Source organism: Vitis riparia, chromosome 16 (assembly GCF_004353265.1).
Source record: "Vitis riparia cultivar Riparia Gloire de Montpellier isolate 1030 chromosome 16, EGFV_Vit.rip_1.0, whole genome shotgun sequence".
Classification (NCBI taxonomy): domain Eukaryota; kingdom Viridiplantae; phylum Streptophyta; class Magnoliopsida; order Vitales; family Vitaceae; genus Vitis; species Vitis riparia.
This window is the reverse complement of record NC_048446.1, coordinates 22720313-22737336: the sequence shown is the minus strand read 5'-3', so window position 1 is coordinate 22737336 and position 17024 is coordinate 22720313. Positions and strand designations below refer to the sequence as shown.

Here is a 17024-nt window from a genome sequence, read left to right as displayed (position 1 = left end):
TTTTCATTCATGGATTAATTCCAAATTTTGGTTATTTTTCTAGTTTGGAGTTATCTTTCCTATCCATTTGGCAACTTGAAATGTTTTTGTTTGTTGTTTTTAATTTTTAATTTTTAATGGGCAAAATGTTTTAAGATTTAATACATTTTAAAGTTGTTTAATTTTAATTTATCACTTATTTTTAAACAATTTTGTGGATGAATTATCCAAGCGGTATTCTCGGGTTTGGTTCTAAATTTCTGACTTCGTTGATATTCAACTCACAAATGATGAGACCTTATCAACAAACAAATTTCTTCACAACTTAATCTATTATATGTGTCCGAAAAAACCATCAGACACATCTTATTATAGACATATTCTTTATTCGAGGAAGCTAGTCAAAAAATACATTATTTATCGAATACCAACAAATTTATTATATGAAAAAGTTATGGAAACTTAAAGGATTTTGGAAGAGAGAGATTGAAGAATTATTGCTTATGATTCTCATTGATATGGTTAGCATATATACAGATTGCATGAGCACGAAAATAGAAAACTGATTACAAAGAAATAGGAAACAAAACAAATTGAGTAACTATCTAAATAAATGGTATAACTGCAGATATTCAAACGTGGAAATCCCTTGATTTTCTCCCTTGACTTTCTCAACTTGATTGTATATCCTTATCATGCCCCCGCAAGATGGACGGCCGTGGAGCAAGTCCAATCTTGGCCTTGAGTGAGTCAAACTGAGGACGAGCAAGAGGTTTGGTAAGAGCATCGGCGAGTTGATCAGAGGCAGAGATGTGTGACACTCGTAGCAAACCATTTTGAACTTGTTCTCGGATAAAGTGATAGTCGAGGGCAACATGTTTCATGCGTGAGTGAAAGACCGGATTGGAACAGAGATTTGTTGCACCAACATTATCACGATAAATAACTGGTTGTTGGGGAAGAGTGACACCGAGTTCGGTGAGGAGAGAGCAAATCCAATGAATTTCCGCAGCAGTAGAGGCCACCGATCGGTATTCAGCCTCAGTGGAAGAGCGAGCCACAGTTCGCTGTTTCTTAGAGCTCCAAGAAATAGGATTGTGACCCGAATAGATTATGTATGCACTGGTGGAGGTGATATCATCTTTGTTACCTGCCCAATCAGAGTTAGAAAAGGCATGAAGTGCTAGTGGGGAGGTCCGACGAAGTGTGATGCCGTGGTCTAAGGTGCCACAGAGATACCGCAACAGACGTTTGACTGCATTCCAGTGGTCACTTGTCGGTTGATGCATAAATTGAGAGAGTTTGTTCACCGTATAGGCAATGTCCGGCCGAGTGAGGGAGAGATACTGGAGGCTACCAACCACTGTTCGATACTCGGTCGGGTCAGATAGTAGGGTTCCTGATTGTAAAGTGAGAATCGGACTAGTTGCTAGTGGTGTAGGAGCAGGCTTGGCTTCAGTCATGTGAGTTCTGTTAAGTAGATCGGCAATGTATTTGCGTTGACTGAGGAAAAGACCATTGGTGTGGGAGGTAACTTCCACTCCAAGGAAGTATGTCAGGGGGCCAAGGTCCTTGAGAGAGAAGCGCTGAGAAAGTTGTTGAATGAAAGTCTGCGCTGCTTCAACATTATTCCCAGTGATAATGATATCGTCGACATAGACTAAAAGATAAAGAATGGTGCCACGGTTATTGAAGATGAACAAGGAGGTATCGGCAATGGAATTGATGAAGCCAAATTGGAGAAGAAATTGGCGCAACTCATGATACCAGGCACGTGGGGCTTGTTTAAGGCCATAGATAGCCTTGCGTAGCTTACAGACATGATGAGGATGATCGCGATCAATGAAGCCCGGTGGTTGAGACATAAACACATCCTCAGTGAGAGTGTCCTGAAGAAAGGCATTGTTAACATCAAGTTGTCTTAGTGACCAACCCTAGCTGACCGCAAGGCTGAGAACAAGGCGGACAGTGGTAGGTTTGATGACTGGACTGAAAGTTTCAGAGTAGTCAACACCAGGGCGTTGGTGTAAGCCTTTAACAACCAATCGAGCTTTGTACCTGTCTATGGAGCCATTAGGTAAATATTTAGTGCAAAAGATCCACTTACAACCAACCAAATTTTGAGTGGGATGAGATGGCACTAGGTCCCATGTCCCATTACGTAGTAAAGCATCAAACTCTGCAGACATAGCTTGTCGCCACTTAGGGTCCTTGAGGGCTTGGGTAACAGTGGTGGGTTCAAGGGTAAGTTGTTAGAGTTGGGCTGTGAGGTTAAGCTTTTGAATTGGTTTATGGATGTTGCGTTTGGAGCGAGTGACTATGACATGAGGTGAGGGTGAGAGGTCGGGTGGTTGATTAGGGTCATTTTGAGTAGGCGGGAGGGGTGGGTTATTGGCACAGTCGCACTTGGTTTCTGGTACGGGCGCACTGGAATGGCAATCGGGCTCTGGTGTAGGTGTGGCACAGGTGGTATTATTTTGGCTTGGGTCTTGGGATTGGCTTAGGGCGGTAGGAGTGGGCAGACTTGATGGGGGAGCAGAGCCGACATTCATGGATGGTGTGCCCACGACTGGTAAAGTCATAGAGCACCATTCAGAGATGCTGGATGAAGTGGCGCGAGGAAGAGAAGTATGAGAAGTGACAAAGGGAAAGATTGACTCAACAAAGCGGACATGACGGGAAGTGTATAGACGAGCGGTGGATGTGTCAAGACATAGATAGGCACTTTGAGTGGGAGAGTACCCGACAAAGACGCAAGGGGAGGAACGAGACTCGAGTTTGTAGGATGTGTATGGGCGAAGCCAAGGATAGCAGAGACATCCAAAGCTTCGAAGTTTGGAGTAGTTAGGGAATGTGCCAAAGAGTTTGAAATATGGTGAGAGGTGGTTTAGAATTGGTGTAGGAAGACGATTGATGAGGTAAACGGCAGTAGAAAAGGCAAAAGGCCAATATGATAGAGGCATGGATGCATGGGTAAGTAGAGAAAGACCCGTTTCGACAATGTGACGATGACGACGTTCAGAGTACCCATTGTGTTCAGGAGTGTGAGGTGGAGAAGTAAGATGTGAGACCCCGTTGATTGTTAAGAATGAGGAGAGAGCTTGATATTCCCCCCCATTGTCGGAGTAAAGAGTTATAATTGGACGGTTAAAGAATTTTTCGACTAGGGCCTTAAAGCGCACAAAGACATCATGCGTGTCGGATTTGCTTTTGAAGGGATAAAGCCAGATATATTTTGTAAAATGGTCGACAAAGATGACATAGTATTTGAAGTTATCAGTAGAGTAGACTGGTGATGTCCATATATCAGTAAATATTACTTCAAGAGGGGAAGAGGTAGAGAGAGTAGAAGTAGAAAAAGGTAATTTATGACTTTTATTGCATTGACACGAATTACAATTAAAATTGAAATTGGACGGACGAGAGACATCTAAATGAAACGAAGACATAATATTTTTGAAGATTGACAAAGAAGGATGACCTAGCCTATGATGCCACTCGGACAAAGTGGTCTTGACACTAGAAAACACAATTAAAGGACGTGACTGGGTAGTAGAGAGTGGCCATTCATACACACCATCCTTAGTTCGACCCTGCAAAAGGATTGCCCCCGTGCGAAGATCCTTCACATGAAAAGAAGATGGTAAGAACTCAATGGAAGTATTGTTAGACTTGCAAAATTGAGAAATAGAAATAAGATTATGTTTCATGGTGGGAACACATAAAACATTAGATAGAGTAAAGGAGTGAGAGGGAGTGGTAAGAGAGGTGGAACCAGTGTGAGATATGGGGAGACCAGAGCCATCGCCGATCATAATTTCATCTGTGCCATCAAAAGGACTGTGGAGAGCAAGATTGTGTAGGTCAGTGGTGACATGATGTGAGGCTCCACTATCAAGTAGCCATGTGGTGTTGGGGGGAATGGTGGTTGCAACATATGCTTGAGCTTGCCAGGGAGCTGGTGGTCGAGATTGTGATGAATTGTCGGGACGAGGAGGTGGTTGCACCTGCGGAAACTGTTGTCGGAAAAGAGGACAGCGGGAGACTACATGACCTTGAGTACTGCACCATTGGCAGCGACCAAGGAATGGACGAGCAGGAGAACGGTTGTCGCAGGTGTTGGTGGGAGAATTTCTTATGATACCTTGAGTAGGTGTGGATGTGGACCCAGGGAGCCGAGGAGTGCGATTGGTGACAGACCATGGAGTGGAGCGAACATTGGTGGCATGAGCAGATGCCGATAGGGGTGAGGGGCTTATCTTATTGCGGAGAGACAATTCTTTGTTGATGAGTTTTTCATGGAGTTCATCAAAAGAGATGGTGGAATCACGACCGTTGACAGCATCAATGATGGACTGATAATTTTCATCAAGGCCTTCAAGTACTTTTTCAATCAGATCTTCTTGGTCAAGAGGCTTACCAAGAGCAGCAAGTTCATCGGCCCGGGTTTTAATGGACTGCATGTAGTCTATAATGGACTGAGAACCTTTGGTGATGTTTTTAAGATGGTCTTTGAGTTGCTTGATATGGCCACGAGATGGGCGAGCATAGGTGTTGGCCAATATTTGCCAGGCTTCATAAGAGGTTTTTGATTGGGTGATGAGAGGAACTAGAGTAGGCGAGAGAGTGCCGACAAGGGCTCCAAATAATAGTTTGTCTTGACGTAGCCATGTTTGGTATGCAGGGTTAGTAGAGACAACATTATTGGTGGTGATGGTGGTCGGAGGAGCAGGGTGGGATCCATCAATGAATTGTTGTAGATCATAGCCGATAAGAATGACTTCCATTTGGGTTTTCCAAGAAAGATAGTTGGTGGGTGTGAGTTTAATGGAGTTATGGATAGTAATCATGGTTAGTGGTTTTGTGGGTTCCTGGGCATTAGGGATGATGATTTGAGTATTCTCAGTAGCCATTGGAATGAGGAGGATGAAAGGCTTGCTGAAGATTGAAGAACGTGGTTGGGGAAAAAAATAAAATTAAAGAGCAAACCTTTGCTCTGATACCATAAAGGATTTTAAGAGAGAGAGATTGAAGAATTATTGCTTATGATTCTCATTGATATGGTTAGCATATATACAGATTGCATGAGCACGAAAATAGGAAACTGATTACAAAGAAATAGGAAACAAAACAAATTGAGTAACTATCTAAATAAATGGTATAACTGCAGATATTCAAACGTGGAAATCCCTTGATTTTCTCCCTTGACTTTCTCAACTTGATTGTATATCCTTATCAAAACTCGGGTAGCATTTGTTTTTTGGTTGAATAGGTTCGATTTAACAATATTGATACATGATATTAATATGTTACTTTTATTTGAATAAAAGCCAAAATAAAAACAAAATATTTTGGTTTTTTTCAATCCAAAAACAAACACCACCTAATTCTCTCTTTTATGTTTTTTATTTTTAACTTCTATGATACTCAAATATGATTTCTCACTAAAAAAACTCAATTTGATTTTTAAAACTTTTTATTGATTATTGACTTCAAAATAAATGAAGCCGTCTTGATTTCTTGTTATCTAATTACAAAATGAAGTTACAATAAATTGATAAATTTTTCAAAAAGAAAGGCGAGTATAACTAATATAGATTTGGGTTTTTTTTTCTTTTCTTTTTATCTTTTATTTCCAAAAAAAACAATTAGATCTAAAATTTTATTTAGTATTCTTATAAAAAAATTAATTTAAAATAAATCTTTCAAAATTGGAATAGATATTTGATCACACATAGTTATTATTTTTGTTTGATAACTAATCTATTTTCCAAATAAATAAATAAAATATTACAATTTTTTTTTTGTAGATTTCTTGTTCAAAAAATGCAAAAAAAAAAAAAAAAAAAAAAAAACATTGAAAATCACATAATTTACACCAAAAAGGAATTTACTACTTTTTTTTTTTCAAATTTTAAACCTTTATAGTACATTAAAATTGAAATATATCAACTATCAACTATCAACAATCAACAATTCAAATAAAATTTATCTAATTAGAGGTCCAAAACATGCCTCACACTTGTCTAAATAAACACTTAACAATCAATAATTTTAATTACTTTTAAAAACTAAAATGTTAGCATTTCATTTTTTTAATTTCTCAAATTGAAAAAAATTAACCATAACAATTAATCCCACAATTCAATGGTAAGTTCACTAAGATATTCATAAAAACAAATAAATTAGTAGTTGATGGGGTTGGTAATCTCAATTTGAACTATAACAAAGTCAAGGTTAAATGATAATAATGTGCTTATTATTCAAGTTCATACGATGGATAACAAGCTTTATCTTTTTATATTTCGTAAGTCTCATATAAGAAACAAATTGCAAGATTCATTGGGAAGACGCAAAAAGAGTTTATGACTCTATTTCGTAGTTGTTTTTTAAAACAATTATGAAAAACAGTTTTTAAACTGTTTTTTAATGTTTTATAAACAAATATCTAGTTAGCAATCTGAAATGTTTTTAATGTGTTTTTTATATTTAAAATTTTTTTATAAATAATTTTTATATGTAGTACTTTATTTTTAATCATTTTTCATATCAATATAATTATTTTTTAAAATAGCCCTAGAAAAACAAGTGAAAAATAATTGAAACCAACTAAAAAATGTTTCTCCCGTGACAGCATATTTTTATTTTTAATAATAGAAATTTATTTTATATTTTATGATTATCAAACATGTTTTCCTATTTTCTTGATTTAGATAATAGAAAATTGTTTTCAAAAACAGTTATAAAATAAACTCTATAATTTTCAAAAATCTAAATAATTTCCTTTTATTGATCTCTCTTATTTGTATTTCAAGTCTTTGTGCTTTGTATATGAATGTTTTTAAGCTATCTAGCGTAAGAGATATCATTGAGCCTAAAAAATTTTCATGAAAATTTTTAAGTCTCTATAAAATTGATTTTCAACTTAACCAAAGAGACTAACGTGGTGTTTGTTTTTTGGTTTAATAGAAAAAATTAAAATATTTAACTTTTTCTATTCAATTAAAAATCATCTGTTAACTTCATCCAATATAACTAAACAGAACGTATTAATAACAAGTTCTTTTTAGTTATATTGGATAGTGTCAACAAGTTACTTTTACCTGAATAGAAAAAGTAAAATATTTTACATTTTTCTATTTAATCAAAAAACAAACACCACCTAAGTTTAAAAATGTTCTCAAAAAAATTGGTTAAGCCTCAAAGAATTTTATTAGAAACTAGAAGTAGCTCAAAATCTCTCAAAATAGTCATTTATTTTTATAAGAACACAAGTGAACGTGAAGGTGGACGTATAGATGCTTTGTTTACGGGGTTTTGGATATTGGAAGTAAAGTGAACGATCGCCTAGGCTACCTCTTGCCCTAGGAATTGATTTTTTAGCCATTGGATGTCATAAGGACATCCACCTAAGCGACTATTTGGCATGTGAATGACGACTAAAACTTCCACATCCGTCTTCTCTATATGCTCTAACGACTAATACGTGGATCATCAAGTAGACATCGGTTTTAAGAAATTTACTTCTAACAACTAGTTTGATTTCAAAACCTATTGAACTTGACTTTTAGTGCATTTAAAGTTTAACAAAACCATGAAAATTATATTTATTACCCATTCAACCTTTTTAAGTTCCGACAATTATTTGACATCCAAATTTATCCATTCTCATTAATAAGGATGATAACGACATGAGTTTGGGAAAATCACACTCATTCCAACTATTTCATTTATTTAAGTCAATTCTCATCCCCGCCAACAAAAAGAAAAAAGTTTAAACAAGATGAGAGCGGGTATAGGAAGTTTTCATCCTGGGCTCGCCCCATTTACTTACTTATTTTTATATATATATTTTAAATTTTTTTACTTTTAAAATATTTAAAATAAACACAATTTATAAATAAATAATATAAATATTTTCAATTTATTCTTAAAAAAATAATATTTTTTATATATTAAAAAAGCTAAAAAAAAAAAAATCAATTAAAATAATTTTTATTTAATATGATATGTATCTGGGTAGGATGGGATAGGATAAAGTCCCGCTCTAAACCCATCCTAAACCCATTTATATTTGTTGTAACCCCATCCTATTAAGGGTAAGGTGAGGTCAATATTCAAAAATACCTACTCACTAAAAATCACTTATACTTTAATCTTTACATCTTTATATACCTACTTTGTGATAAAGTTTTCTTCATTTATCACTCTTGCACTCGAGAAACTCACTCTCTAGGGGGTGGAGAAATACTTTTTCGTTAATGCAAAGGTCTGTTAGAACTTAGAAATTCAATAATACAAGGCATTGAAGAGCTTTAGTTGAGAAAACTCTTAAGATAGTGAAAAGATAGAGGAAGTAGACATAGACGTTATTAAATCCTAACAAATTGTTGTATATAATATCTCTTCATTTCTTATTCCTCATTTTTTTTTTATATTTGCATAATTTCACTAATATTCTATTCATTGCAAATATATGATTGAAAAAAAGGGTAATTTTATCATCATCAACGCCTCATTGATGTATTTTAATGTTAAATTAGTTATATCATTAAAATATTTAAAAAATTTATATTTGCATACACTCAAATATTTTTATTTTTATTTTATTTTTAAGTATAAAATAAAAAATATTTTAAAAATAATTCAAATTTTATGCACTCACCTATCAAATATTATATCTAAAATAGTAAAAAAATAATAGGACAATACCTAAATGATATATCTTTGATAAAAAAAATATATTAAATACTAATTAATTTTAGATAGTCACTTAAAATATGTATTTTATAAACTCGTTCTTAGTTTGTGGCTTTTTTCATACAAAACACCCGTTCCCTAAAATATTTTAATATTATATTTTTAATTAATTTAAATTAAATTTGAATTTTATAAATGTGGACCATATTTCCATTTTATTTCCAATAGGGTGCACCGAGACATATTTTTCAGTCTTACAGGGCCTTCGGTCAGTCTCTTTCTTAAAAACACAATCATAATATCCTTTTTCCCCTGACACACCAAAATCTCCAATTACCCTTCACAACAGCCAATAATTTCAATCCACGTCATTAAATTAGTCAAGAGCTTTGACTGTTTGACTCAATCTTTTTGCCCGTCACACAAAACTCGAACACAGCCGGTGTCTTTAACACAAAGATTTTTGCAGAGGCGGACGTGGACATGTGAAAAACCCATGGGGAAACGCTTCCGCCATTCTCTTGCACGCTTCTCTCACACGCTTCCTCTCTATAAACACCTCTCGTTTTCTTCTTTTCTTCGTTTCATTTTCTATTCGAATCTCTTCAATATCTGGTGAGTCTCTGAATTTTTCGTTTTTGGATTTCTAACTTCTCATTTCCGTTTGGCTGTCCAGAAAACGGTGGAAAATAAGTTGTGATTTTAGTTCTTTGATTTTCTTGATTCATTTAATGTTTTTAATGGTCTTCGCTGAGCTGAGCATATTTCGCTATTTGGATCGGCTACAATTGAAATAGCGGACAACATGAAAACTCGAATTGAAACTTCTTGTTTCCGTTTGGTTTCTGAGAAACTGATGGAAGATAAGTGAGAACCTCATTTGAAAATTTGGTTCATTATTTGTTTTGTCCTCTGTAAATGGAGGAAATTTAGTTTGAGTTGAGCCTAATTCAGACTACTAGCCTGGATTTTCATATCAGAATCTAAACGGCTGAGGAAATATCGGGGAAAAAGGAGATTGGCTGAGCTATGACTTCTTATTGTAAATTTTTACTTGGAACGATGGAAATTGATCATAATTTTACTTGTTTAATTCTACTTATCCGATTTTATTGATTTATTTTATGTTGTCATGGTCTTGGCAGAGTTGAACATAGCTCAAACTATTTGGATTGATCAAATTTGAATAGCGGAAAACATGGAGACTCCATTTTTAAAAATTTTTATTGTCAGAAACCAATCGGCTGAGGAAATGTAGGGGGAAAAGGGATCTTCTCCGCATGTTTGGTGGCTGAATTGTGACTTCTTATTCAATGTTTTACTTCTCATTTCCACTTGATTGCTGAGAAAACTAAGAAATGGATTATGTTTCTTTAACATTTTATTCTTTTAAGCTCCGCATAATTCAAACAAGTTCTAAGATTGTATTTTCTTTTTGTTCTTTTGTTTCACCATGCTCGGTATAATTCAACAAATTGACTCGGTTGAGTTGTAATAGCAGAAAACACGAAGTTTTTGTTTTCTAAGTATGCTTTCTTGGCAACCAAACAGATGAAGAAATGCAGGGGATAAAAGGAGATTTAAACTTTTGAGGTTTAGGTTTCATTTTTGGAGACATGAGAAAGCTAAGAGTTTTCACTCGTCTGAGTCTAACTCAACAGAAGAATAATGTGTTTATTTATATTTTTCATTCTCTTTTCTCCCTTGTTTCTCTCAGCTAGTAAACAGATGAGGATGAGGAAGCATGTAAGATGTTAGTATTTTGAGTGCTTGATTGTTCAGTCCCCTGCTACCTGAGACAACTAAATCCTACACTCAACCAAACCTAATTAGGCTTGTTTGAGTTGAATTTCAGAGTCAAACTACAGGAAACATATGATTTGGTTGTTTTGTTTCTTGTTCTTTTTCTTTCTTTCAGCCACTGTTTCAGTGATCAAATGGTGGACTATGCTTTGAATATGTGTACAATTGGAGACTGAAATAGCAAAAAATGCTAGATTTAGATTATCTTATCTTATTTTTATAATTTCCTTTTTGTTCCATGGAAAATAAACAGAGGTAACTGAAGAGGCAGATGAAACTCGACTAGATTGTTGTTTTTTTAATGTTTAGAGCTCAAATCAATGGCTTTATGTGGGACTGGATTGAAATTGAGTTTGGAAAGCGTTGGAGTAGGGTATTATAGTAAAAATTCATCAACAAGACTGCTCAGATCTTCAGGTACTTCCTTGAACCAAAGGAAGCACAGTTCATTACAGCAGAAATGCTGGAGAGTAAGGTGTTCGTTGTCAAGAAAATCCACATTGCCAATGGAATCAGAAGAGAATGTTCAAAGTGTTAGTTCAGTCTTGGTAGAGGAAGAATTGGAGCATGTTATTAAATTCAAGATCTCTGATTTTAAAATCAGTGATCGCGTTAGTGTTGGCCTTGGAGGACGGGTATGTAAAACTTTAAAGTGTGTAGATATGGTTAGTTCTAGGGATCATTTTAATTTTTTTAATGATCTAATTTGTTTGAACATTATTGTAGGCAGATGAGGTAGTTTTTGAAGCCACAGTGAAAGATTCACAAAGGTTAGTTCAAATTATTGTTTAATTTAGATAGGGCACATTTGAATGTGGCATGGATATTTTGTTGTTCCATTTTGTTTTTCATAGCATTCTAAGGTAGAAATCGATAATCTATAATCGAGCTTATAAACAATAATAGGTATTTCATAAATGATTATAACATGTTAAGACATTGTGGGTCCATTTGATGGTGGAAATGAAAATGAATTTTTGAAAAATGTTCTCATTTTTGGAAATGAAAAAAGGGAACATGTTTGATTTTTTTTTTTTTTCTTTTCATTGCTTTTAACTGTTAAAAAGTACTTGCAAATATGAAAAATATCATTTTGACTTCTTCTAAAATGATCCATTTTTAGGAAATGTTTTTAAAAACATGTCCCTAGGCACGTCCTGTGTCATTTGTATCCTTTTTTTCTGAAATAGAAAACAATTCTCTTTCCCACTACCAAATAGCCCCTGCTTATTTCATGAAACTATGTAACACCATTAGCTTGGTGGATTATTCCCATGATCTTTTGTTGGTCCATTACGGCTTATGGAATTTGAATTTCAAACTTTATGTAAAATATGAGGGAACCTTCAAATTCTAAGTGACATCCAAAAACACTTATAAAATGTTGCTGAAGAGATTAAAGCTTAATGTTTGGAATCATGGACTTGCAGCCCTCTGAATGACACAAGGGTTGTGCTTAGGCAACTCATAAGTGCTCAAGCTAAGCGTAGAGGGAAACGTGCCATAGAGGTTTGTAAATAGTTCATTTCATGTTAAAGATTTATGCTGATCCGGTTATTTTTTGTAGATTTCTTTCACTCATAGTTCTCTATTGAAATGTGCTACAGGTATTAAAGAGGCTAGTTCGTCGTAGACTTATGTACCATTCATACTCCATGCAAGTTCATGGCTATGTCCCTTCACCAATGATTGGGGATGGTGGCTCATTTACCCTGGTTCACGGGGTAGGTCCCTCTCTTAGTAAGACTAATTCTTATGCTTCCACTCATGTAGTCACAGTGCAAAGATGGTGGGCAATCAAGGGGTTTGGCATGACCAGAATCTTTCTGGGTTGAAACATGGTGTGATTGGATGATCAAACATATCATTTTGTTGTTCTACAAAGAATTTGTGGATCTGCCTTGTTTAATACATTTCATAACTTGGTCGGTCGACAAGATTCATTAAACCAGGGATTTTTTAAATAACAGGGCAGTCCTATCTCTGTGCATTCATAGACAGGGATTTCTGCTAGTCCGTGTTATTTTTGTCTCTTCTTAAGCCTTCTTATTTTTCAGGATATCACTGGGTACATCTGTGAGAAATAGTTTAACATTTTTACATTTTATTCCTTCTGCAGTATCATGGTAGTTTTTCTTTAAGGCATTGGCTTCAACTTTCGGATTGGCTTCCAACCTTAGAAGCCACTCTTGCACTGGATGAGGAGTCTGTTAGGAGAGTGGGAGATGACACAGTTGGAGGACCTGCTGTGTCTCGACAACTGCGTCTTATACGAATTTTGATGAGGGATCTATTGATTGGAGTATGTTTTTTAACTTTACAAGACCATAACTGCTTGGTATTTGCTATGCAGAAATTGACGGAGCAATAATGCCTCTGTTGTTTATCCACCTCAGGTTAATTACTTGCACAGCCATGGACTTGCCCATACAGAGCTAAGGCTAGAGAACGTGCATATTAGTCCAGTGGATAGACATATTAAAGTAAGTACGGTTTTTGTTCTTTATCATATCCAAAATTGATATACCTATTTTCTACCTTTAGCATATTAGCATGTTCTTTATGTATGGGGTTTAATAGTGTTAGGAAGCATTGGTACTCAACATGGCCGCAAAGTTCTCTGAGCAGTGTCATATTTAGGACTTATTGTCTTATAGCTCTGATGAAGGTGATCCCATAGTTTAATTGAATCATGCTTCAAGTGGAAACATGATGCCGCAAATTTATTCCAACATCCCTCCTGTGAAAGATTTATACAAACTAACAAAATTTCCAGTAGATGGCATCAAGAAAATACTAGAACTAGGATTACAACTTTTTACAATGCCCAGGAGTTGTGTGCTGTAAGCCTGTCTCGGCATATGTCCGAGGGTTTGGATTGGTTGGACTGTACATATCTAAAATTCACCATATCAGGTAGGGATACTTGGAAATGCTGCTGATTTTCATGAGAGCAGTCAGAATAGTAGCACCCTGGACAGCAACATGGAGAGACGACAAATGATGATAGCATTTGACATGAGGTATGGTGTGTAAAAACAAACTGAGATGAGATCTAAATGTGTTTTATGATATTAGATGGCTATTTCCGGACCTCATTCTGTTTCTTTATTGTTGCAAGATGTGTTGGCTTCATGATGGCAAAAATGGTGTTGCGGGAACTGATGGATCCTACAATCTTTGCAAAGTTCAAATCATTCCTCACCAAGGTATTATATGCCAAGCCTTCTAATCATTCCCCTGACAAATGATGCTGCTGGAACCAACGGATCCTTCCATCTTTGTTATATGTATTTTATGTCATATGTTAAACTCACCATAAAGTCATTGTCACTCATTTGACCAGTTGTACAGCTTCCAAGCACTTTGAAAACCTCAATATATCAGTCCCAGCAGATGTTAAATTCTGCCTAGATTTCCATGGCAAAATTTGTTATGTCTATATTGATGAGAAAAGGCTTGTTTGATGGATTGATGGTCATATGTTACAAAATTTCAGTTTTAAGGAAATTTCCCTTTGTTTACAATACTAATCTCCTGTTTACTTGTGAGTCTAGGGAAATGATCCTTCGTGCTTGCGGGAGTTTTTGTTGCAAATCCTCAATAGGAATTCCTCATCCGGAAATGCTGGCCTGCAGGTTAGTATCTGTTCCAAAAATACAAATCATAGCAGTTTTGGTGCTCCCGCCTTGAGTGAAGATCTAGTGACATCCCTCCTTTTGTGCAGATACTAGATAGGAATTGGGGTGCAGGTTGGAATCTTCTATCTTCACTGCTTGCCACTAAATCTTCAAAGAGAATAAGGTATCCTATCAGTTACATATTAAAGTTAGAAACTTCATTTTCAGCATTGATTTGGTAACCAACAATTGCCAAATAAATTTCTGGTACATTCTAAAAAAAGAAGCAACAATTATATAGAATGGATTTGCTGGTGAGGCAAATCCGGGGTGATATGCCCCATCCTCTACTTAACACCATAAATATCAACTAGGCTCAAACTTAGGACCTCGGTTCCTTGTTAGAGGTCACACTACCGTTGAGCTAGAGAGCTAGGGGCCTTTATGTGGCCATATATGGTTGTGCTAATTTTGAAGATTTAGGCACAATGCATATGTTTAGTCATGATATATGGTTATCTCTTCTTACATTCCAGCTTCTTATGATATTGAAAGATTGTTATCTAGATCAATGACAAAACAATACTGCTATATTTAGTTTTAGGAAAGTATCAAGGAAAAAAAAATGTTAGGATTATAAGAACAAAAAAAAATGTTAGGACTATAAGAACAAAAAAAAATGATAAGAAAAATGATTTTCTTGTATTTAGTTTTACTATTGAAAATACAAATAATAAAAAAATAAAAAATATAATTAAAATTATTTAGAAATTTATACCTTTTTTAATTATTTAATCTTTATATAAAAAAATAATAAGTTACATGAGTTTGAAGTAGTATACAAAAATAATTTATTAATTTTAAATTTATTTTTTATTTTCCATCATTTTTTTCTTTTTCATCTTGATTTTTTTCCCTTTGCATTCTCCCTTAAATTTTATGGTAACTAAACATTGTCTATCGCTCTAACTTTTGGTTAAAATTAGAAAGACTTCAATGAGTATTCAGATCACTGAAAAAAGTATATATATATATATATAAAACGAATTCTGTATTTTTAATATTAATTTATGTATTTATTTTCCTAACCAAGGTGATTAGAGAATTGCATTTAGGTGAAAGAAGTGGTGAACCATATATTCTGATCCTTTGCTTAATTGCTTAACAGTTGTTTAGACGCTTTAAGACACCCATTTCTGTGTGGACCAAGATGGCGAGTCAGCCCATCCATGGATATTATCAGATGGGGTCTTGGTTCTACAGCAGTTAGAATTTCGGAGGAATACATTTATCGCCTACCCCAGGTATTTCTGTCATTTCTATTCCAAAAACCAAAGTATATTTTCTGCTTCTATTTTCATCTCTTGTTTAAAATAGATGGGAGCTCTTCCCCCTTTGATTCTACCTACATCGCCTGGAAAACTCAAACTGATTTATAAGGCAATTGATTCCATAAAAATGGTTTTTTTTTTTTTTTTTTTTTTTTTTTTTTGTCTAAAATGTTTCATTTGGAAATATTTTTATAGAGAGTTATTATTGTGTGAATAATAATAATATTAAATAAAATTTTATTTAGATTATGATTCTATTTAATATTTTTAGAGAAAACACTTCTATTAAGAATATTTCGAATAAAAATACCATTAAACTTTTGGAACTTTAAGAATCACTTCAGGAGATTGTTTGGTACTTTAAAAGTGATTTTTTTTTTAAATGAAAATTATTGAACACCTAACTTTTTGTAAGAAATGGTTTCATAATATTATAAAGAATTTCTAACCTTTCCAAAATAACTTCGGATTTAAAGGAGTGTTTCTCTTATCCTTGAATCAGTTTTGGATTAATCGGGTCTTTCTAAGAGTGAAAGCTTAAAGGTGTCTAAAAAATACGAGTTGCCCTAAATAAAAGTAAAATTATATTTATTAGCTGATGTGCCGAAGTCCGTAAAAAATGTCTTGTCCATTCTATTTCTGCGATTCGAGTTTTACTGATTCTGGTATTTATATTTTTTTTCCATGTTTTAGCGGACTAGGCTGGCGCATTTCATCGAATTAATGGAGATGCTGAATCCTTACTCAAAACCAAGGGTAATTCATCATCTCTTATTTCCCATCCCCGATTTCCTTTCTACCTTGATCTATTCTAATTCCCATTCTCGTTCTCAACGCACAGAATTGGCTGGAATTGCTGCCCGGAAAATGGCGGTTACTATACTCTACTGGGCGGCACATTGGTCTCACCCTCCGCCAGCCTTCCGCTCGAGTCCTCATCGGCGATGTCCACCTAACCGTCTCACGAACATCAACCCTCAACACCAACCTCTCGTTCACTTCAGACATCGGTTTCACAGTCATGGTAAATCAAAATTGGCCCCATGACAAGTCAGGGACGACTGGCAAACTGCAAGTGAATGCCATGTTCAGATTAACAGCCGGGAGACGACTGTATCTCAAGGAAGATAAAACCACAGGAAAGTTCCCTTCCCCCTCATCAACTTCCCAAAATTATGTAATCCGAAAATTCTCAGGTAGGAAATGGAGGAAAGTAATCCCCTTTAAGGAGTTCCCGTCGACTCTCCCAGTGGCCAAATTCACCCCACATGACGTTGAGCTGACAATGGGTCTCGATGACCCATTGAGTACCAACGTCGACATTGCCAAAACCGTAGTCCGAGAAGTTAGGACACAAGTCCCACCTGAAATCTTTGATCTGTCAAAGATTGTTTGCGGAACGTATTTGGACCCCAGGCTGCTGGTCCTTCGTGGGGTGAGTGGATCAGCACTCCTCTTCACAAGGTCTTGTGAATGAAAAAGCGCTGTAGATAAAAGATTCATTCTGTTTATTGGTTCTGTTGTATCATTTGATTTTGTATAATATCTGTTAATAAAAAATTTCTGATTGTTTCTAGGGAAAATTGACGAG

At 35.2% G+C, this 17024-nt stretch overlaps 1 protein-coding gene across 4 annotated transcripts; it reads left to right on the top strand.

The window, feature by feature from the left end:
* Positions 1–9189: 9189 nt before the first annotated feature.
* LOC117933038 (probable plastid-lipid-associated protein 14, chloroplastic) lies at positions 9190–17016 on the top strand. 4 transcript variants are annotated; one of them, XM_034854388.1, is made up of 14 exons: positions 9190–9294; positions 10736–11117; positions 11209–11252; positions 11913–11991; positions 12090–12206; positions 12602–12784; positions 12879–12965; positions 13399–13505; positions 13604–13691; positions 14040–14120; positions 14210–14286; positions 15271–15406; positions 16127–16189; positions 16275–17016. In XM_034854388.1, the coding sequence occupies exons 2-14, from the start codon at positions 10803–10805 to the stop codon at positions 16908–16910; spliced, it is 2013 nt and encodes a 670-aa protein (XP_034710279.1). In that variant the 5' UTR covers positions 9190–9294; positions 10736–10802; the 3' UTR covers positions 16911–17016. The 4 variants fall into 4 exon arrangements, with proteins under 4 accessions (XP_034710279.1, XP_034710277.1, XP_034710276.1 ...); XM_034854386.1 differs by having other exon boundaries at positions 9200–9294; positions 9825–11117; XM_034854385.1 differs by lacking the exon at positions 9190–9294 and adding an exon at positions 9309–9721 and having other exon boundaries at positions 9825–11117.
* The last annotated feature ends 8 nt before the right edge of the window (positions 17017–17024 follow it).